The sequence below is a fragment of the Lutra lutra genome, chromosome 7 (assembly GCF_902655055.1).
Source record: "Lutra lutra chromosome 7, mLutLut1.2, whole genome shotgun sequence".
NCBI classification, from domain to species: Eukaryota; Metazoa; Chordata; class Mammalia; order Carnivora; family Mustelidae; genus Lutra; species Lutra lutra.
This window is the reverse complement of record NC_062284.1, coordinates 42,941,588-42,965,597: the sequence shown is the minus strand read 5'-3', so window position 1 is coordinate 42,965,597 and position 24,010 is coordinate 42,941,588. Positions and strand designations below refer to the sequence as shown.

At 34.4% G+C, this 24,010-nt stretch overlaps 1 protein-coding gene across 3 annotated transcripts in view; it reads left to right on the top strand.

The window, feature by feature from the left end:
• VPS13C (vacuolar protein sorting 13 homolog C) overlaps window positions 1-24,010 on the top strand; it is a 187,272-nt gene that overhangs the window by 62,371 nt on the left and 100,891 nt on the right. For all 3 annotated transcript variants that reach the window (XM_047735663.1, XM_047735661.1, XM_047735662.1), the window contains 13 exons: window positions 213-355; window positions 1,147-1,339; window positions 2,550-2,664; window positions 3,291-3,427; window positions 4,919-5,042; window positions 7,372-7,489; window positions 13,326-13,455; window positions 14,275-14,353; window positions 14,944-15,083; window positions 18,612-18,765; window positions 20,552-20,631; window positions 22,310-22,369; window positions 23,827-23,986. In XM_047735663.1, the coding sequence (XP_047591619.1) occupies window positions 213-355; window positions 1,147-1,339; window positions 2,550-2,664; window positions 3,291-3,427; window positions 4,919-5,042; window positions 7,372-7,489; window positions 13,326-13,455; window positions 14,275-14,353; window positions 14,944-15,083; window positions 18,612-18,765; window positions 20,552-20,631; window positions 22,310-22,369; window positions 23,827-23,986 (1,633 nt within the window). The remainder of the gene's footprint in view (window positions 1-212; window positions 356-1,146; window positions 1,340-2,549; window positions 2,665-3,290; window positions 3,428-4,918; window positions 5,043-7,371; window positions 7,490-13,325; window positions 13,456-14,274; window positions 14,354-14,943; window positions 15,084-18,611; window positions 18,766-20,551; window positions 20,632-22,309; window positions 22,370-23,826; window positions 23,987-24,010) is intronic.

The following is a 24,010-nucleotide window of genomic DNA, read 5'->3' as shown; positions in this document are numbered from 1 at the left end:
TCATTTATTATCTCTAAAACTAGGAGAAATGAATTTTGGATCCTTACAGTTGTCCTATTTGAACAATTTTGTAATTTTGTATTGAAGTTTTTAATGTCCTTTTTGTGAATATTGTATTTAGATTACTTTATAATTCAACAAATTTAAGTAAGAAATTATGAAAGAAAGTACTAATTAAACTATAACAATTTTTATTCATTTCTTTTGTTTAGTATGTTGCCCATATAATGACTCTGAAGCTAGTAAGCACCTCTGTCACATTAAGAGAAAACAAAAATATTCCAGAAATATTGAAAATTCAGATAATTGGCCTGGGCACCCAAGTATCTCAGAGACCAGGAGCACAAGCACTTAAGTAAGTTTTAAAAAGCTTATTATTTCAGTTTTTGTTTCTAGATAAGATTTGGCCTCCAAATAACATTATTTAGCATTAAGCAACTGATTAATAATAATTATTTACTTTCTTTTCCTTTTGTGTCAGATGGTCTTTTTGTATCTGAATTTGTTTTGTAATGAAACTGTATGAGGAGTTCATCATTTATTCTACCCTCTATTCTTTCCTTCACAAATACTTCTTGGATACTGTTAAATTTATCAGTTTGATACTATGAAGGCTAGCACAGGAACACTTAGTTTCTGTTTTTAAGAAGTTTATGCTAGCTGTTAAGAGAGGATAGCCAGAAAGTTATAAGAACTATATAACATATGAGAAAGCTCAGAAGTGAGAAGATGCTGTAAGGTGAAATTGTTGATTGCCCCTCAGGCTCAGAAGAATGGGGACTTGGGGTAGCCAAGTAGAAAGGACTAGGAGAAGCAGGGATGAGGGTGTTTTCAGGTGACATGAAATAGAGAGATGAGTTCCTGAGTGAAGTATAGCTTACATTCATGTGACAGTGATCGGAAATCCTGTAGTGTTTGGGTGTTGGCCAAAGTGGGCTTCTCATGCGGTTGAAGAGTTAAGAGCCAAAATCCCAGGTTGTATGGGTAATTAAATGTCAGGCCAAGGAGTTTGGACTTTACCTCAGGTAATAGGTATAGTACTGGCTCTCAAAGGAGTTTTTTTAAAAAGGAAAATTTATATTTTAACCCATTACATTACACAGCATCTTAATTATATTACTTATTTATTTACTCACTGGATTGTAGGGTAGAAGCAAAATTAGAACATTGGTATATAACAGGCTTGAAACAGCAGGGCGTTGTACCATCACTTGTGGCTTCCATTGGCGATACTACCTCATCCTTGCTTAAAATCGAGTTTGAAACCAATCCAGAGAACAGCACTGCTGACCAGACTCTGATTATTCAGTCTCAGCCTGTGGAGGTCATCTACGATGCTGTAAGTGCAAGGAGAAAGTCAATCTTTATTAAACCCATCTTATACTTCTGATGTATGGTTTTCTTATTTTTCCTCTTTCACACTTAACATTTCTTTACTTAGCAACTAAATTTAGTTATACTTTTTTCTTGTTTTAAAAGCAGTACATGTTTAACAGTTAATTTTGCTTTTTCATATGCTGCCATTTTTTTCTGCTCTATTTACCTATGCTTACATTAAAATAATAAAAAAAAAATCTGACACACTATTCAAAAAGTCTGCGTTGGAGCGTTGGTTGGTGGCTGCTTTCAGCTCAGGTCATGATCCCAGGGTCCTGGGATTGAACCCAGCCTCATGCTCCCTGTTCAGAGGAGATCCTGCCTCTCCCTCTCCCTTTACCCCTCCCCTGCCTCCTTGCACACACACACTCTCTCTCGCCCTTCAAATAAATAAATAAAATCTTTTTTAAAAAGTCCATTTATTGTACCAACTACTCCCAAATAGTCCTGTTCCAGTTCAGTTTTGTGTATTTTCCCTTTCCCCTAAATATCTGGACCAATTCAATTTGCTTTAGGAGTAATTAAAAGAACATATTGTTCATATGGAAAGAAAAGGATTGGCATTTAGATGTTATCGTAAATGCTAGCTCAAATTCTGTATCTCTGGTTCCATCTTTTATTCACATGCTCTTAACTCATCTCGGGCTAGCCATCAGGCTCATTAATCATCTCATCCCTCGTAGGTTTGCCTTACTCTGTTGTTGAGAACTGTGACCTTTTTTTTTTTTTTACTTTCTAGTTTATAGTTTAAGTGTAGTCACAGTCAGTGTGAGAGGCATTATATAAAGATTCTAGGCTCATTATATTCTCTGATTTTTTAATGATTTAAATTGTGGTAAAATACATATAATTTACCATCTTGGCAATTTTTAAGTTATAGTTTAGTAGTAAGGTCCATGGCTATATCAACATAACACCTTAGAACATACAAAGTCACATTAATGACATGCACACATTTGTTGCCTCTCTAGTAAGCTTACTTGGGCTATTCCTTTTTTTAGGTTTTTGTTGCTGTTGTTTCCACCAGGGAGAGATGCAATAGGGCAGAGTATTTTTGGAGGTCTCTCCTAAGTTTGGAGCCACAGTTGTTTAGAATTAAACCGAAACCTTTTAAAATTTGTAATATGGAAAGTACTGTGTATAGCTTGCTTATATTTTAAATTATTTTACAGAAAACCATCAATGCAGTGGTTGAATTCTTTCAGTCAAATAAAGGATTAGATCTTGAGCAAATAACATCAGCTACATTAATGAAGCTGGAAGAAATTAAAGAGAGAACAGCTACAGGTAAAGAATTTATCTGCATAAACATCAAAGAAACTCGTAATTTTATCTATTCTAATGAAAACATTGTATTTAAAATAGTATAGGTTGCTCTTTTTTTTTTTTTTTTTTAAATCCATGAAGCTGCATCATGAGTTACTCAAGTCAAATATACGTGCTTGACTGAATGAGAAAGAGAATAATATGGGCACACAGATGATTCTGTTGCCGTTAAGAACCTGTGCCTTAGAGTGAGCTTAAGAAGGAAAGCGTTCCTCCACTTCAGCTCTTAAGGAATGGTTCCTAATACTGTGTACTGTGTGTAATCTGGTTCTAAAGATTCATACTTTTATACAGCATGATCTCTAAACTCAAGCCAAGTACTTTTTGTGGTTGCTTAACTAAAAAATGATGAATTTTTCTCTCTCTGGATAAAATACTAGCTATGTTGGGTTTACTGTACAGTGTAATGATATGACTGTCCCCCATTGACCATACGCGTTTCACCTTAGATGCTTAATTTTGAGACTCTAGTTTGTGAGAACTGATGCTCCTCCATAATACTTTTCAAGTGATACTTGTATTCTTATTATTAATAATATACTTAAATATTTCAACTTGACTGTCTCATCTTTTTCTATTTCTTTTAGGACTTAAACACATTATTGAAACTCGGAAAGTCCTTGATTTAAGGATAAATCTGAAGCCTTCTTATCTAATACTTCCACAGACAGGTTTCCACCATGAAAAGTCAGATCTTCTCATTTTAGATTTTGGTACATTTCGGGTAAGTGTATATCCATTTCTTCCTGCCCATTTTTGCTCAGTTTGGAAGCTAGCTATCTGAAAGTTTGCTGTTTTTCCCTCAGAGTTTACTTAAATTAAACTCAGACTTATTTCCTCTTAGTATTTTGTCAAGCCTAGCTTAGATTGAGTATTTTTTCTATATTTTATGGCTATTAAAAAAAAAACAGGAAAAACCCCTAAAATTTTCTGTAATGGTAGATGATTTGATATTGAGGACTGGATTATTGCTCTGTTTTTCTAGTTGGAGAGAAGTACTCCTAGTTTTCTTTCTTTCTTTTTTTCTAATTTAATTTTTTTTCAGTGTTCCAAAATTCATTGTTTATGCACCACACCCAGTGCTCCATGCAATATGTGCCCTCCTTAATACCCACCACCAGGCTCATCCAACTCTTCACCCCTCTCCCCTCCAAAACCCTCAGTTTGTTTCTCAGAGTCCACAGTCTCTCATGGTTTGTCTCCCCCTCCAATTTCCCCCAACTCACTTCTCCTCTCCATCTCCCAGTGTCTTCCGTGTTATTCCTTATGCTCCACAAGTAAGTGAAACCATATGATAATTGACTCTCTCTGCTTGACTTATTCACTCAGCATGAGTACTCCTAGTTTTCAAATACTCATAGATTTCCAGAGTTTAATTACACAGTGTTAATTATTAATTTACATATTTTGACAATAGGAAATGATACACATATTAATATATGTTTATTATCCCACTGTCAGCAATTAAGTCGAGTAAGAGAACTCTCAGGTTTTCTGTGTTGAACACATTAGAAATTCAGGCATCTGAGAAAAAGTGAAGGTTTCAAAACATACAGTTTCAAATGGATCCTTGCTTCGTTTGAGAAGAGGGAAAAGGAAGTAGAGATTGAAGCTGAGTTCTAAGGCTCATTTATTCAGGTGATGTAATGAGAAGAAGCAACAAAACCTGTGATTACAGGTGAAGAGGTTAGGGGTGCCAAGCCATGAGTGGCATTAACTGCTGAGAGCCAGGAAGAGTTGTATGTCTAGACAGGTTATTTGAGGTAGACAACTGTGTAACTGAACCTTTAATTAATACAAATATGCTGAGCACCTAGTACCCAAACATATAAAAGACATATATTAAAATATTATATTCCTAATAAAATGCTTGCAAAAATTGTCAGAAAATTAAACAGAATGTGAACTGATTAAGGACAGTGTTTTCTTTTTAGTTAGGTTTTAAGAAAACACAACAAAAATATCAGTATATTTTTCTGTTAAGATAATTGAAGTTTTGGGGCACCTGGGTGGCTCAGTCATTAAGCATCTGCCTTCAGCTCAGGTCATGATCCCAGGGTCCTGGGATAGAGCCTTACGTTGACCCCCTCCTCAGTAGGAAACCTGCTTCTCCCTATCCCCTTCCCCTGCCTGTGTTCCCTCTCTCACTGTGTCTCTCTCTATCAAATAAATAAATAAAATCTTTTTTAAAAAATGAGGTTTCTGTCCATTTCAGCTTAACAGTAAAGATCAAGGTTTGCAGAAGACTAATAATTCATCTCTGGAAGAAATAATGGATAAAGCATATGACAAGTTTGATGTTGAAATAAAAAGTGTGCAGTTACTCTTTGCAAGATCAGGTAAGCGTTTGCTCAGTTTTTAGGATCTTGAAATTATGTTGAGTAGCTTAGGTAAATATATGCGTATGTCTGCATGTATATCAACCCTGACAATATTTTGAACACATATCCTGTCAGTCACTTAAGAAAACCAAATTGGAGCCCATCAGTGCAAATCACTGCCCCAGGTAGAAATAGAGATAAAAATATACCTATTCGGGGAGCCTGGGTGGCTCAGTGGGTTAAGCCTTTGCCTTCGGCTTGGGTCATGATCTCAGAAGCCTGGAATCGAGCTCCGCATCGGGCTCTCTGCTCAGCAGGGAGCCTTCTTCTTTCTCGCTCTCGGCCTGCCTCTCTGCCTACTTGTGATCTCTGTCTGTCAAATAAATAAATAAAATCTTTAAAATATATATATATTTAAAAATATACCTATTCATCTTCAGGTACTTAGCACTGTTTGAATCTAGGTCCAGTCATTGCTTATTTTGTTGTGATATGACTATGAAACTAACCAGAACGCAAAAATAGAAGTTGCCATTGGCTTAAGTTTTTCTGTCTCAGTGCTTTTGGAATGTTTCAATGTTGTCTTCCTTTGCTGCTTTATTTGTAAATATTTTGACTATATTTGCCTAGTCATTATTTCAGTAGTTTTACAACCTACTTTTGTAGATATCTGACAAGGATGGGTATAGTCTTAACACCCTAAAGGTAGTTAATTATTTTCAAAAAGCTTTGGTGTTTTCTGTTGCTTAAGTAAAGAACACCGTTCTCCATACTTGTTTAGTTTCTAAAAGCAATAATTATTTGCTAAGTATCCTTGAATATATCACTTTATGGTAGGTCATTGGAAGAAGGAACGTAACTCTGTGTGCAGAGTGTATACTCTAATAGAAATGAAGAGATATATTAAAAGTAAATACATAATGATTTACTTAGTTTTTATTATATTATGAGCCTATTAATTCCTTGAAGGGAAGTACTATTACACAGACCATTAAAACTGCCTTTTCTTGGGGCACCTGGGTGGCTCAGTGGGCTAAAGCCTCTGCCTTCGGCTCGGGTCATGATCCCAGGGTCCTGGGATCGAGCCCCACATCAGGCTCTCTGCTTGGCAGGGAGCCTGCTTCCCTTCCTCTCTCTCTGCCTTACCTCTCTGCCTACTTGTGATCTCTGTCTGTCAAATAAATACATAAAATCTTAAAAAAAAAAACCTGCCTTTTCTTTTGTATGTATTTAATAATAATTGTTTGAGTTATAAGTGATAAAAGATGTTCAGTGACTGCTATCAGTTAAGATCTGTGTAGGATTCTGTTAGAGAAAAGTGATTATTACACTTTTTTATCATAAAATCTTACTCGATAAAACTCATTAGTATTTTAGAAGTATGTACTATATTAGTGTAATTTGCCTGAGGAACCCCAGAAACCTCTTTTTTCCCCTCTGTCATTTTCTATTTTTTTTTCCTTTTTTTACTCCAACCACCTACCTTGATCACTAATTCCAGAATCAGGGCAATAAATTCCTGTTTTTTTGTTTTTTTTTTTTTGTATTTGCTTTAAAATGCAAGATGTTATATAAATATTTTCCAAATAAATATTTGCAATTATTTTTATATTATAGTCTTTGACTCCTATCAGTCTTGTTTTATTTTATTTATTTAGTTTATTTTTTATTTTTGTATCATTGTTTATTTCAGTCTTTTGTCAGCCATTTTGATTGTTCTGTTCCCCCATCTCATATGCTTATAAACATATTTGTATATAAAACTGTTTCTTTCCCACTGATTTTTTCCTTTGTTTTTATTCCCCATAGTAGATTATACTATATTAATATTGTGAATCACTTCATAGCCTTTAGATACACAAGCCAGATTGATAGCCTAGACATGATAGACCTAGGATGAAGATAAAGAATGTCAAATGGAGTTAGAGTAGATATGTTACTAATAACCCTCATTTTTAGTGCATGGGTGAATTTTAATTTTTTTCTTTGATGTGGATTGTATAATTTATTATAGCAGATTATTTTAGTATTCATACAGCAGTAATGGTCAATTCAATGAGAATTATTTAGTAATTAAGTGGGGAAAATGCCTACTTACTATGAACTGTTAAGCTATCGCTTCTCGGTCTTTTGGCTAAGATCAAGTGTGAACTGTTACTGCTGACTACAAAACATTTTAAAATAGGCAGTTACATTATTAACATCAATCTCACTTTTCAAAATATAGGTCATTTAACTTATATGCTGAAAGAAGTAGAAATTGGTATTTAATATGTTTGCTGTATTCTATTAAGTTAGAGTAATTTTTCAGAACATCTAAAAAATTAATTTTAATTTTTTTTTAAAGAGGAAAACTGGAAAAAGTGTCGATTTCAACATCCATCAACTATGCATATATTGCAACCCATGGATATTCATGTTGAGTTGGCCAAGGCAATGGTAGAAAAAGACATTAGAATGGCCAGGTAATGTATGAGTTTCTTTTATATTATAAAATTAGCAAGGTGACATATTTCTGTATCAGTTACCGGATTTTAAAAAACTAGATTTGTGAAGGACAAAAAAAAATGATTATCTTATAGCAGAAACACATTTTTAAGAAAATGTTTATTTGAATTATGATGTATCACCTCTCTTATTCAAAAGTATCTTGACTTTTACATTATGTAAAAGTTGGTTATCCATGTTTTTGAGTGGATCAAATCCATGATTCAATATCAATAACATAAAATCTACAAAAATTAGCCATGTGGATGGAGCTAGAGAGTATCACGCTAAGCAAAATAAATCAGAGAAAGACAAATACTATATGACTTCAAATACTATATATATGACTTCACAAATACTATATGACTTCAAATACTATATGAATATAAGAAACAGAACAGATGAACGTAAGGGAAAGAAAAAGAAAGGCAAACCAGAAAACAGACTCTTAACTATAGAGAACTGAGGGATACTGGAGTGGAGGTAGATGGGGGAGATGTATTAAACCGATGGTGGATATTAAGGAGGGCACTTGTGATGAGCACTGGGTGTTGTATGTAAGTGATGAATCACTAAACTCTATTCCTGAAACTAACATTACACTGTATGTTAACTAATTGGAATTTAAATAAAAATTTGAAACTAGAAAAAAAATTAGAGGCTCTTTTGATAATGAAACCATATAAAATCTTGAGAATAATTCAAGGGAATGAAAAGTAGAAACTGAATTTTGAATTTAAGGAGATAATTATGAAATATTTATGCTGCCTTCTTAAAAACAGCCTTATTGAAATACTATTGACATTCAGTTAAGTCATCTTTTTAACTAATACAATTTGATAAGTTTTTACATACATATATATATGTATATATATATATACATATATATATATATATCTATGAAACCATCACTGCAGTCAAGATAATGAACACATCCATCATCCCACAAAGTCCTTGTGTCCTTTTACATAGTTGGCCGTTGAACAGTTTTCCTCTTTAAAATTACCCCCATCCCAGTCCCACACTCGCTCACTTGAAAATCCACGTGTAACTTTTGATTTCCTTAAAACTCAACTACTAAAAGCCTACCTTTAACTGGAAGCCTTACTGATAATATGAACAGTTGATTAACACATATTCTGTGTATATGTTGTAGATTCTTTTTATAATAATTTTTTTAAATTTTATATTTTATAAACATATATTCTTATCCCCAGGGGTACAGGTCTGCGAATCGCCAGGTTTACACACTTCACAGCACTCACCATAGCACATACCCTCCCCAATATCCATAACCCCACCCCCCCTCTCCCAACCCCCCTCCCCCCATCAACCCTCAGTTTGTTTTGTGAGATTAAGAGTCACTTAGGGTTTGTCTCCCTCCCAATCCCATCTTGTTACATTTATTCTTCTCCTACCCCCTTAACCCCCCATGTTGTATCTCCTCTCCCTCATATCAGGGAGATCATATGATAGTTGTCTTTCTCCGATTGACTTATTTCGCTAAGCATGATACCCTCTAGTTCCATCCACGTCGTCGCAAATGGCAAGATTTCATTTCTTTTGATGGCTGCATAGTATTCCATTGTGTATATATACCACATCTTCTTTATCCATTCGTCTGTTGATGGACATCTAGGTTCTTTCCATAGTTTGGCTATTGTAGACATTGCTGCTATAAACATTCGGGTGCACGTGCCCCTTCGGATCACTACGTTTGTATCTTTAGGGTAAATACCCAGCAGTGCAATTGCTGGGTCATAGGGTAGTTCTATTTTCAACATTTTGAGGAACCTCCATGCTGTTTTCCACAGTGGTTGCACCAGCTTGCATTCCCACCAACAGTGTAGGAGGGTTCCCCTTTCTCCGCATCCTCGCCAGCATCTGTCATTTCCTGACTTGTTCATTTTAGCCATTCTGACTGGTGTGAGGTGATATCTCATTGTGGTTTTGATTTGTATTTCCCTGATGTCGAGTGATATGGAGCACTTTTTCATGTGTCTGTTGGCCATCTGGATGTCTTCTTTGCAGAAATGTCTCTTCATGTCCTCTGCCCATTTCTTGATTGGATTATTTGTTCTGTGGATGTTGAGTTTGCTAAGTTCTTTATAGATTTTGGACACTAGCCCTTTATCTGATATGTCATTTGCAAATATCTTCTCCCATTCTGTCAGTTGTCTCTTGGTTTTGTTCACTGTTTCCTTTGCTGTGCAAAAGCTTTTGATCTTGATAAAATCCCAATAGTTCATTTTTGCCCTTGCTTCCCTTGCCTTTGGTGATGTTCCTAGGAAGATGTTGCTGCGGCTGAGGTCGAAGAGGTTGCTGCCTGTGTTCTCCTCAAGGATTTTGATGGATTCCTTTGTCACATTGAGATCCTTCATCCATTTTGAGTCTATATTCGTGTGTGGTGTAAGGAAATGATCCAATTTCATTTTTCTGCATGTGGCTGTCCAATGTTCCCAACACCATTTATTGAAGAGGCTGTCTTTTTTCCATTGGACATTCTTTCCTGCTTTGTCGAAGATGAGTTGACCATAGAGTTGAGGGTCTATTTCTGGGCTCTCTATTCTGTTCCATTGATCTATGTGTCTGTTTTTGTGCCAGTACCATGCTGTCTTGAGGATGACAGCTTTGTAATAGAGCTTGAAGTCCGGAATTGTGATGCCACCAACTTTGGCAGTACATTAAAAGGATTATTCACCACGACCAAGTGGGATTTATTCCAGGGCTGCAAGGTTGGTTCAACATCCGCAAATCAATCAATGTGATACAACACATTAATAAAAGAAAGAACAAGAACCATATGATACTCTCCATAGATGCTGAAAAAGCATTTGACAAAGTACAGCATCCCTTCCTGATCAAAACTCTTCAAAGTGTAGGGATAGACGGCACATACCTCAATATTATCAAAGCCATCTATGAAAAACCCACCGCAAATATCATTCTCAATGGAGAAAAACTGAAAGCTTTTCCGCTAAGGTCAGGAACACGGCAGGGATGTCTGTTATCACCACTGCTATTCAACGTAGTACTAGAAGTCCTAGCCTCAGCAATCAGACAACAAAAGGAAATTAAAGGCATCCAAATCGGCAAAGAAGAAGTCAAACTATCACTCTTTGCAGATGATATGATACTATATGTGGAAAACCCAAAAGACTCCACTCCAAAACTGCTAGAACTTGTACAGGAATTCAGTAAAAGTGTCAGGATATAAAATCAATGCACAGAAATCAGTTGCATTTCTCTACACCAACAACAAGACAGAAGAAAGAGAAATTAAGGAGTCCATCCCATTTACAATTGCACCCAAAACTATAAGATACCTAGGAATAAACCTAACCAAAGAGACTAAGAATCTATACTCAGAAAACTATAAAGTACTCATGAAAGAAATTGAGGAAGACACAAAGAAATGGAAAAATGTTCCATGCTCCTGGATTGGAAGAATAAATATTGTGAAAATGTCTATGCTACCTAAAGCAATCTACACATTTAATGCAATTCCTATCAAAGTACCATCCATTTTTTTCAAAGAAATGGAACAAATAATCCTAAAATTTATATGGAACCAGAAAAGACCTCGAATAGCCAAAGGAATATAATAATTCTTAAGAAAAGAAAATATTACTAAAATCATAAAGGAGAGAAAATACAGTTACAGTACTGCATCAGATTTATTGAAAAAATCCACATATAAGTAGACCCATAGAGTTCAAACCCAAGTTGTACAAGGGTCAACATCTCTATTTATGAGAGTACTTGTGCTTTCATTGTTTTTGTTTCAGAGTATCAGGGTAATGTTGGCCTCATGGAGTGAGTTTTTTGGAGGAAGTTGTATAGAATTATTTCTTCTTTATATGTTTGGTGGAATTCATTAGTGAAGCTATCTGGACTTGAATTTGTTTTTTGGGGGAGAGGTTTTTTCCCCCCATTTTATTTTCTTTCCAGTGTTCCAGCGTTCATTGTTTATGCACCACACCCAGTGCTCCATGCAATACGTGCCCTCCGTAATACCCACCACCAGGCTGACCCAACTCCCTACCCCCCTCCCCTCCAAAACCCTCAGTTTGTTTCTTAGAGTCCACAGTCTCTCCTGGCTTGTCTCCCCCTCCAATTCCCCCTAACTCACTTCTCCACTCCCTCTGGGGGAGAGTTTTTAACTGCAAATTCAGTGTATTCTGTAGTTAGAAGGCTATTCAGATTTTTTGGAGTGATCTTTGGTAGTTTGTCTTTTAAGGAAGGAATTTGTCCATCTTTGATTCTTGTCATAGGATTGTTCATGTGTTATTGTATTGCCTTTTTAATACATAGAGATTTGTAGTGATGCTATATCTCTCACCCTGCTTATGTTAGTAGTTTGTTTCTTTTCTATTTTTTTTCCTGATCAGTTTATCAGGTTTGTTGACCATCTTCTGAAAGAATCAGCTTTTGGCTTCAATTAATTTCTCTGTTGTCCTTCTGTTTTTTATTTCATTGATTTCCACTTATGTTTATTACTGCTTTTTCCACTTCGGCTTCCTTTGGGTTTCATTTGCTTCCTAGTTCTTTAAGGTGGAAGTTGAAAACACTGATTTAAGACCTTTCTTCTTTTCTACTATAGGCCTTTAATGTTGTAAATCTCTCTTGAAATACTCCTTTACTGTACCACTCACATTTTGAAATAATTTAGTCAGTAAGCTGGGGTATTCCTAGGTCTTCCCTCATTTGTTTTCCATTTATCATCTGTCTTTTGTTGACTAATGTCCAATGTTTTTTAAACCATTTTTTTGTGTATTTTGTCCAACTTTGTAGTTATTTTAGGTGGGAGAGTTCATCCAGTCCCTCTCTCGGAGATGCTTTTAGTTTTATGTAATGTTTCACAAATAACAAAGAAGCATCTTTACATAGTTATGGTGCTTTCAGCTTACAGAGTACTTTTGTAGGAAGTTCAGTATTTTGAGACAGGAAAAGCCAACTGGCCTCTTTTGGTTTGTGCATTATATATATATATATTTATGTACATTATTATATATTATTATATTATATATAATATATTATATTATATATTATATATATTTATATATATAATATTATATATTATATATATTTATATATATAATATATATATATATCATTCTTCATATAATGGTTAGGCATCTGTCAACTTGAGCTCTTCACAACATAGTTGGCAAGTCAAAGATAAGCAATAACTGGAAGGAACTTCATGAGCAGCAAACGGGTGCCACAAAGCTATTATGAAAGATAAACCTAGGCAGTTATGCTGAGTAGGGAAGCAGAGTAGAAGCAAGTGCCCAGAAGTAATTAATGAAAGCACAGCCATAACTCAGCAGTGAGTAAAACAGATGTCCTCGGGGTGCTTATATTTTAATCAGGAGACATAAAATAAGCAATATATATATATGACATGTCAGGTGCTGATAAGTACTAGAAAAGGAAATAAGACAAGGCTAGGGGATAGAGAGTGATGGAGTAGATACTCTTAGATATATATAATGTAAAATCTTTGCCAGGAAATAAAGAATGTATAGTGGTTTTAAAAATTAGACATTGTGTTTGAAAATATTCATAAAAATTAGTTAACTTTAAAAGATTTGGCTGCTAAAGAGGGATACATTAAAAAAATTTATCTGGAAACTTGGCTTACATAGAACCTCATTCTCTGACAATGTTTATTGAATGAGGCATTAGTTAGATTAAAACATGTCCAGAGTCCTTTGAGTTTGAGTCCACAGTGTAGTCTCTAATCTGTTTGCCCCTCCGTAATAGAGAGAAGCTGGACCTTAAAACCTTACAGTTAAATTGTATTTTTAGATTGAAAGTATCCGGAGGACTTCCGTTGGTGCATGTGAGAATTTCTGACCAGAAGATGAAAGATGTGCTCTGTTTGGTTAACAGTATACCCTTGCCACAGAAATCCTTTGCACAGTCTCCCGAGAGACAGGTAAACAGATATAATAAAGGTGCTACATCTTTACATTTGCATATGGTGATGTTTTTCACCTTTTCTGAGCTAATTTGTTTTTGAATATTTTTTAGGGCCAGTTTCATGTATTTGGTATACTTGTGAAGTTTAATGTTGATTCTACACAAAAGCACATATGACATTGAATAGATAAAAGTTTGAAGCCTGTTTTCAGTACTGTTTAGAGTGGTGGTAGGAAGTCAGCGTTAGAGAACAAAGGGAACAAAAATATGTAAGTGAAAGGAAAAGATGTTTTCACAAATGGAAGAAATGTGTTTAAGTAAAATTAGATATAAAAATCTTCCTTAAAATGTTACAAAATAGAATAATTTGTGTGTAATTTTCTTACACATTAGACTTAAAACTTGTAGATAACTTTAATTGGGAATTGATCTTTACAACATAAAATAAGTGTTGAATTTCCACTTACTTTGAAATGAAATTTGAGAGATCCCACCAATGTTGATACCATTTTATGGGAACCTATAATACAGATGCACAGTTAGTATTGTCAGAGACAGCCACTGAATGACACACTATGATAAATAGATTTATCTACTAGAGTAGTACATAGTCTGCCCTTATAAATACAGGTGGTAGTCTTAATAAATAGTAAACACTAGCCAGCCATTAGTTAGTTGATTGTATAATGTGCTTTGTTGGAAGATTTGTGTATTGTGTGTGTATGTCTTTCCATCTCTCTCTATCCTCCACTACTTTTTCAATATTTTTCTTATTTATGTACATTTGATCCTGCTAAATCAGTATGTTAAGAAAACATTTTGTATTCTTTGCTAGGTATCCTCAATTCCTATTATTTCAGATAGGACAAAAGACCTACTTGGTACTTCACTGTTGCTAGATGGACTAGAATCAGGTAAGGAAAGTAAATGTTCTTTATTAAACTAAGCCTATATAAATTTGTATATAGAGATAAAATTTTCAGAAAATAAAGGAATTTTGGAAGTGTTAAAAACAATTCACTGGTTTAGTTCTAGTTGTTCTACTAACTAACAGAGTCATTTTGAGTCACTTTTTAAAATTTTCTTTAAGTTCAAGTTGCTAACATATAGTATATTATCAATTTTGGGGTAGAATTTAGTGATTCATCAAGACAGTATGGTACTGGCACAAAAACAGACACATAGATCAATGGAACAGAATAGAGAACCCAGAAATGGAGTCATGCCCAACAGTTATTTATATTGAGTATTGAATGAGGGAACTGAAGTGAAAAACGGAACTATTGAAGAAAAAAAAATGATAGGTGGGTGGTTTGGTCTTTAATATATGATTATCACATGCCAGGTTGGGTCACTTGGTGGGACTTCGAAAAGCATTGTAACTGTATTCTGATTCTGAATATGAAGATTTTATCTAATAAATGAATTTTACTTTTGAGAGATTTGAGTGTTTTATACAGTTTTCAGTGGACAGTCTCTCAAGTCAAATGAATGTGTTTTTTAGAGTCTGATGATGAATATTTTGATGCTGAAGATGGAGATACACAGACTGGTAAAAGTGTGAGAAGTTCAGAACTTAAAAAAGTTGCAGAGACCCCAAATGAGGAGCTTATTAATCTTTTACTAAAGTTTGAAATAAAAGAGGTATATATTTTTGTTTTGCTCATAAATAAATATATGGTTGTCATGACTGTCCTTGTAAACTGTCTCATGCTAGATCCAAACACTAAACATATTAAAATATGATACTCTGGGGGTGCCTGGGTGGCTCAGTGGGTTAAAGCCTCTGCCTTTGGTTCAGGTCATGATCCCAGGGTCCTGAGATCGAGCCCCGCATAGGGCTCTCTGCTCTGCAGGGAGCCTGCTTCCTCCTCTCTCTCTGCCTGCCTCTCTGCCTACTTGTGATCTCTGTCTGTCAAATAAATAAATAAAATATTTAAAAAAAAATATGATACTCTGTCTTCCCTACTTCCTAACACACCCACAGTACCAAGAAAATGAAATGTTACTTTGTAAAAACTGATATGAGAGTGATCTATATCTAATCTATTCTGGAAAAGCTCAAGATACCTAAATGAGATTTTCTTTTGTATAGAAAATTTCTATGGCATGTTTAAATTAATGTTTTTTTACTTTTAAACTAAACAATATGCTTATTGTTATGTTTATAGTTCAGAAAAGTGTAAACAACCTAAATTTTCAGCATGTCTTTATATCCATTGAAAATCTTGTAATAAAAGGAAATATTGATATGGAAAGATGTTTACAAAATATCATTATTTTGGAGAAAAAAAGGAGATTATAATACCAAGGACATCATGATTCTATTTAGAAATTACACATGCAAATTTTTTTTTTGAGAATGCATGATGGACAGCATTTATTTCTGTGCATTGGAATTATAGTTTCTTATTTGTGTCTGTTTGCCTTTCCATGTACTCTAAATTTTTAATAATAAATATGCACTGCTTTGGTAATAAAGCACAAAGGTATAAAAAGATGTTTCTTATTGACTGGTTTATATTCCAGTGTGAGATGATGTCCTAAAATGTAATGTCAGAAATAACAGATTTTAATTGTGTATAAAAATCCCTCTAAGTATTATTGGTATTTGTTTAAAGGAAATATGTATTATTTATCTTTAGCCTTCTTTGACTTCTTTCTTTCAAATGCTCATCTAAAATATCAGAAAATTCCTTGATGCTAACTTCAGAATACATTCAAATGACTACTCTTCTTTTTAACTGTGCTGTCCAAGTCACCATCTTGCCTAGACTAGTGCAATAGCCTCATAATTGTCTCTCTGCTTCCATGAGGTACTCTGTTCTCACCACAGTAGCCAGAATGATCCTTTTTTTTTTTTTTTTTTTTAGAGAGAGAGCATGTGAGCAGTGGGGGGAAGAATGGGCAGAGGGAGAGGGAGAGAGAACCAAGCCTGATGCAGGGCTTGATCTCACGACCCTGAGATCATGACCTTGAGCCAAAATCAAGTGTTGGACACTTAACTGACTGAAGCACCCAGGCGCCCTCAGAGTAATAATCCTTTTCAAGTAAAAGATCATGTCATTTCACAACCATCCACTGGCTTCCATCTTAATTAGAGTAAAGGGTTAAGTCCTTCCCATGGCCTGCTAGGCCTTACATGACATATGGCTAACCCCTGTGACTTCTTTAGATTCATCTTCACTTCTCTTCTGCCTTGCTCACTCTGCTCCAGTCATAGTTCTTTCATCCTTTCAATAAATATTCATCAAGTGTCATCGTGGAGTGCATTGTTTTACATACCGCAGTTACAGCAGCAAGCACAAAGTTCTTGCCTTATGAAGCTTATACTTCCCTTTTGTTTTTCCTTATATATACCAAAGCATATTCTTTGTGCTTGCTGGGATATTTTTTTGGATTTTGTTGTGGTTGTTGTTTTGCCTGGAACACCCTTTTTCTCTCTGATTTGATTCTTTACTTCTATTAGATACTTGCTCAAGTGCCATCTTATTGGAAAGGCCTGACCACCCAATACAAGGAACCTTCACTCTTCCCCACTCTTCTTACAATATAAGCTCCATCAGGACAAGGACCTTGTCTGTCCTGATCACTTTGATGTTCCTAATGGCTGGCATGGCCTTGTACATGGTAGATGATGCCCAATAAATATTTTATGGAATATTGAATGAATAAAATGATAAACAATGATAATTAGAATCATCTAAGAAAAAATGGTACTGTTTTTCCCAATTTGACTTCTTTTGCCATTTTGAAGTTTTAAATGTTGCTGTAGTAAAATATATTAAAATTTTTCTTTTTATCTTAGTGCATGTTTAGAAAATTCTCCTTGATTATAAAAATATTTGCCCACAATTTAATATATTATTTTATGATTTCATTGCTTTCATTTAATCATTGATTTCTCTAAAATTTATTTTTGTATAACAACTCTGTACTGAATAACCTATTACACTATATTATTGTTTCTATTTTTCTATTTTCTATTGTTCCTAGTTTTTCTTAAGTATATATCACTGCCAGTAGTGTTATTTTTGCTTTTTTTTCTGTATTTACATTGTTCTGGTTATTATTGCTACCTAACAGGCTATCCCAAAACACGATAGCTTAAAATAACTGTTTTATTTTGCTCAGAGTATTATGGATTAGGAATTGTGGAAGGGTCCAGTTTAGCATTTTTTTTTAAGAGCGGGGCTTGATCCCAGGACCCTGAGATCATGACCTGAGCCAAGGGCAGATATTTAACCAACTGAGCCACCCAGGCACCTCCCAGCTTAGTAATTTTTGTGTATAGTTTTTTATGTGGTTGAAGTCAGATTTGCTGGAGCTACAGTGACCTGAAGTCTCAGACGGTCTCAGAAGTGTCTCACTCGTGAGACTGGCCCTTGATACTTGCTGTTGGCTGGGAGCTCAGCTGGGACTATTTGAAATGCCTGCTCATGGCCTCTTGAACGTGGCAGGCTCTGGGTAGTTGACGTTTTTACATGGCAGCTAGCTTCCCTTCAGTATGCATTCCCAGGTAGAAGTTTTATGGGCCTTTTTTTAATCATTGGAAGTTATTATAGTGTTGCTTCCTCTGTAGTGTGTTGATTGAAATAGTCACAAGCCCGTTGAAATTCAAAGATAGTAGACAAAGATCTCTATCTCTTGATGGAGTATCAAAGAACTTCCATGTTTTAAAAATTACCACATAAATGTTTTGTTTTTGATTGGCTAAATATATTGGCTGTTATATCCAGAATAAATTTAAATAGTACTGTAATAGTGAATACCCTGTCTTACCTTTTACTTTAATGGGAATGCTTTTTTTTTTTTATCAACACACATGATTTAAACATGATGATAGGTTTAAACATGATAGGTTTAAATATCTAAATGATAGGTTTAAGAAAAACATACTAAGAATCCATACATACCCATTTCTACTAAATTAAGAAAAGTAAATCAATAATTGATGTAAAATTATATCATGATTTTTATGTAGCTGTAGTTATATTCTGAACAACAGAATTTAAGGTGATAATTTCCAGTCATAGTAAATAACTTTATGGTAGTAAGAAAGTATGAACAAAGCTTCTATTATGTTCATGATGATATATATGAAGAAAAATTTTGTTTTTAAGCATGATTCTAAAATTCATCAAGCTTTTATTGTCTGTTCTGATCTTTTAGGTGGTTTTGGAATTTACCAAACAACAGAAAGAAGAAGATAAAATTCTAGTATTTAATGTTACTCATTTAGGAACAGAGGCTACAATGAGAACATTTGATATAAATGTGGTATCTTATTTAAAGAAAATCAGCTTGGATTACCATGAAATTCAAGGTAATAGTCATAAAAATAGAAGTAATGATTAATAAATACAATATCACTTTGAGTATCTGAAACACTTGTGTATCTAATAATCTTTATAATAAGTAATAGCACTGTTATAAGAATTTAATAAATAATAACTCATTTAACCCTTATGACCATGTTATTATCTCCAATTTACATATGAAGAAGCTAAGGCATAAGTCTTATATAATATAACCAGGGTCATACTGCTGGTTAGTGGCCAAACCATGATTAAAATCTTGGAAGTCTGGGTTTGTATCCTTTTTTTAAAAAATTTTTAAAAATTTATTTGACAGAGAGATCACAAGTAGGCAGAGAGGCAGGCAGAGAGAGAGGGCGAAGCAGGCTCCCTGCTGAGCAGAGAGCCTGATGCAGGGCTCCATCCCAGGACCCCGAGATCAGGACCTGAGCCAAAGGCACAGGCTTAACCCACTGAGCCACCCAGGCACCCCTGGGTTTGTATTCTTAAGTACTATGATCTACTGTCTTAGGGAGTCCATATAAATCTCCTTTATATATGGAATATTATTCTCATTTTACAAAGATCGGTCAAATAAGGAGGGATTAAGTGGTTTATTCAAGACCATGCATCTTATTAATGGCAAAGCCTAGTATTTATCTCTGATCTTATGATATTACAGTCATTGTTCTTTCTGTTGAATAGTGTTTATATTTGAGAAGCAGTACCAGGTTATAAAAGCTAGAATGGAAGATAAAATTCATTATTTTGGAAGCTCTTATGGTTTATTTATTTCAGTGTACATCTTGTGTGCTAATTAGGTATTTGAGGAATGATGGAATGGGTGAATCTACAGTAATTACTTAATATTTTCCTAATATTTTAGTCAAATATAAAGTATTTCTGTTATTTTTTAATAGTTGAAACTAAAACATCTCAGTTTAGAAGAAAAATCATTTGTAAGTCAGTTTCTGTAAGTACTATGTTTGGGTGAAGTTTACATTACTGTTTTGGGGGGAAAATGTAAAAATTTGCTAGGTTGTTTTTTCCTTTAGGGAAGGTTATGTCCTTGAAGGTGAAGTAAAAATTCTGAGATTTCTCAGGAGCAGAATTATAGAACTGCAAATAATAAAAGATGGATAAAATGGTGCATAAATTACTTCTTCAAAGCTTTTTGAAGGCAGCTCCTTGGTATGTCTATGTGAAGAATATGGAGGACATCTAGTAGTATACCTGTAGTTTTTAAATTAAAAGAAATTTAGCAATTCCCCTCCCTTAGAAGATACTTTCTTTTCTAATAAGCCTTCTCTCTTAGCTTAAACAAAGGAAAATTATTTAAATTTCTTCAATATGAATGAAATATTCTTAGAATTTTATAACTCAATAAGGTACTACATATTTTTATAGTTCAGTCTTGTTATATAGTTGAGAAAGCTGAAGTTGAGTATCTCCTAGTAAGGGTAGAGATGAACTAGAATTAATTTTTATTCTTAAACTTGTAGTCTTTCTACTGTCTTTCTACATACAAATGCACATAGGTCCTTAAAAATTATCTAGGGAGGTATTGATTATTTTTGAACACAGATATAAAATCAAATGAAAATAAATATGCATGTTTTTAAGTAAGCTGGATGCTAAAGGTAAGATCAGTATTTAGATTGCTTTATTTATTCACCAGTGCATGAAAATATGTGCAGATAGTCTTTTACAGCTTAATTAACAACATTTTTTAAAAAGATAAAGACATACAGAAAATTCCAATCTTTAAAAAAGAGCAATTTATTTGAAACACTTTTTTCTTTTTTTAAAATCTAGGATCCAGAAAGAAGCCCCTTCACTTGATTAGCTCATCTGATAAACCTGGATTAGATCTCTTAAAAGTAGAATATGTTAAGGTAAGGTACATAAAGTGTTTACATATTTATTGTATACTCTAAACTGTCCTCTGGAAGGAAAAAGATGACAGCAGATTAGTAAATGCTCTAGGTGTTTGTCATAGGTTTTAATCACAGGGATATCCACTGTTTCTCTTTCCATTCTCATGTTACACTTTCTCTTTCACTTAAGCACAAAGTAGGACCATTAAGAAGTCACCAAGCTCCCGATCCCCAAAGATGGAAGCTTGGGATGACATAGGATGCACTCCTATCTCTTGAGGCATATTCACCTGCTTATAGTCATTGTATATGTAGGTGATATTTGACTGAGTATCCTTCATGAAAAGGGATAAAGTCAAATTTGATTGGGCTCAGAAGAGAACTGCCAGGATTGTGAAGGGACTGAAAAGGTATCATATCAGCAATGCCAAAGGAAGTAATGGTTTTTAGCTTCATCCGAGATTAGTTTGATTTGTTTAATCATTCAACAACTATTTCTTTGTTTGTTTGTTTGTTTTGTTTTTGTTTTTGTTTTTTGTTTTTTTCAACAACTATTTCTTGAATGTCTTTGTCAGGTTCTGTTAGGCACTTGGGATATAGAGATGAAAAACATTCCCTGTTTTCAAGGAAATTATGGACTTGTAGGAGGATAGGCAAGTAGATAAAAATTAAAATATAATGTGATTGATTCTCTCACAAAGAAGAGCATAAAAAGTTTATTTCATTGAAGAGGCAGAGATGGGTGCCTGGGTGGCTCAGTTTGTTAAGCATCTACCTTTGGCTGGGGTCATGATCTCGGGGTCCCAGAATTGACCCCCACATTGAGCTCCCTGCTCAACAGGGAGTCTGCTTCTCCCTTACCCTCTGCCTTCCCCACCCTGCACTCTCCCACTCATGCTCACTCTCTCAAATAAATATATAGAATCTTAAAAAACAAAAACCAAAAAAAAAAACAGCCGAGATACTGGCCTAGCCAGAAGCCTTCTCACAAGAGGTAGAACTGAATTTACTGTGGATGGTCCCAAGAGAGAGAACTTGAAACAATGGATAATTATGATGGGAGATAGATTTTTGACTTAGATTGAAGACCTAATTAAATCAAATTTCTCTTAAGATTAAATTTGTAAGAAAATGAGGTTTCTTTCACTGGAGAGAACCTAAAATAGATTTCCCAAAGTTACAAAGGGATTCAAGGTTAGGTGATGGATGCGCTAGATGACCTTTAAGCCTACTAGCCTTCAGAATTTTTTTTTTTTGAAGATTTTTATTTATTTATTTGACAGAGAGAGATCACAAGTAGGCAGAGAGGCAGGCAGAGAGAGAGGAAGGGAAGCAGGCTCCCTGCTGAGCAGAGAGCCCGATGTGGGGCTCGGTCTCAGGACCCTGAGATCATGACCTGAGCTGAAGGCAGAGGCTTAACCCACTGAGCCACCCAGGTGCCCCAGCCTTCAGAATTTTTAATTCTTAGTTTCCCAGAAGTAAATATTACTGTGGTCTTCCATATTTGAAGAGGAGAATAAATTTGCATGACTCTAACAGTAAATAATTTGGCTATTAACTTAAAATAATGACAATATAATTAATTATATACATAAAATTATAGTTCTGGATAATATAAAAAATAAAGATCATATATAAGTGATTTATTTACTTTGGTCATAAATACTTCTTTAGAACTTTTGTTTCTTTTTTTTAGGCTGATAAGAGTGGACCTAGTTTTCAAACCGCCTTTGAAAAAACTGAACAAACACTTAAGGTAAGAAATTTTGTTAAAAGAATATATCTTATTTAAAAATAACTTACGGGGCGCCTGGGTGGCTCAGTGGGTTAAGCCGCTGCCTTCGGCTCAGGTCATGATCTCAGGGTCCTGGGATCGAGTCCCGCATCGGGCTCTCTGTTCAGCGGGAAGCCTGCTTCCCTCTCTCTCTCTCTCTCTGCCTGCCTCTCCATCTACTTGTGATCTCTCTCTGTCAAATAAATAAATAAAATCTTTAAAAAAAAATAAAAATAAAAAAAAAATAAAAATAACTTACTGTGGCAGGCTCTAGTATCCTGTGAGGAATAATGACTATGTAATTTGATGAAATTATCAACACCCAATAAAAGTTATGAATTAATCTCATAGATACCTACCATCCTCTATATTTATCATTGAGTATCATAGAGCTGATGTTTTAACTTACTGTAGCACATCCTAATTATTTCTTATAAAGGGAATACTTGAGATGACAGAACTTTGATCTACAAAGAAACAACAGGATTTTAAACAAGTCATATTCTATACTGCTGTTAAATGCAGGGCTGAGAAAGTACGTAAAATACAAGGAGAGATGTTGAGAACTTCTAGAGCCACATTAACATAGTCGCATGGAGGAAGAGAATGCAAAATTTTAGTTGTGGGTTACATTAAAAAAATAACTAGATAGGAATTTTCGGTTACACTTTTGAGAGATGGGAGAATCTATTGAATATTGTGAACCTTCCTTTTTATAGTTTTTTATATACATTTAGTGCTTTGTGGCCATAAAATGAAATTCTTTTATGTAGGCAAAGATCTTTAAAATTTTTTTCATTTGCTATTAGAAAACCACATATTTCTGAAAGCAGTTTTTTTTGGTGTCTTAACTTTCTGGAGTCATTGTTTTTAAAAATATAGCTTATTTTTCTAAAAAAAAGTAACATTTTTCTATGAGATATATTTTCTATCTATTTAAATGATAAGACCATTATTGTGGTTTTGGAAGACCATTTAGTAATTGAGAACTCATAATTGTACTTTTATATTTAAATCTCATGAATATCACATTTGAAGTCATTTCTTGACCTAGTATTAATGCATGGTGATTTTGGAGTTTCATGATCTAACTTACATGTTTAATGTCATCATAATAAAGAGTCTGTGAAGATCCAAAAACATAATGGGTATCAGATGATCATGACAAGTAGATCATGAGCTCCATGTTAATTATGCTTGGGAAATGGAGTAATTAGGTTACTTTGATATTCATAGGAACTCTCAGTGTGTGTAAGTGTGATTTGCTATGCGTATATTTCTGTTTAAGGAATCTGGGCTATAAATCTTGATCTCATCTCTCTTCCTTCCAAGCTTTGGAAGCAGTGATATAAGCCTAGCTAGAAGCCTGTCAGGTGCATGATGGATATTATAGGTATAATTCGCCTGGAAAACAAATTTTCTTTTTAAAAAATTTGTAGGTGGCTTTTTCATCTTTAAATCTGTTGCTGCAAACACAAGCTCTTCTGTCTTCTATTAATTACTTGACAACCATAATCCCATCTAATGACCAAAGAAGTGATTCCAAAGAAGTACAAATTTCAGATGAGAAGCAACAAAAAAATTCAGCTCTACAGAAAGGTATGAAAAACACTTCGTTTCTTG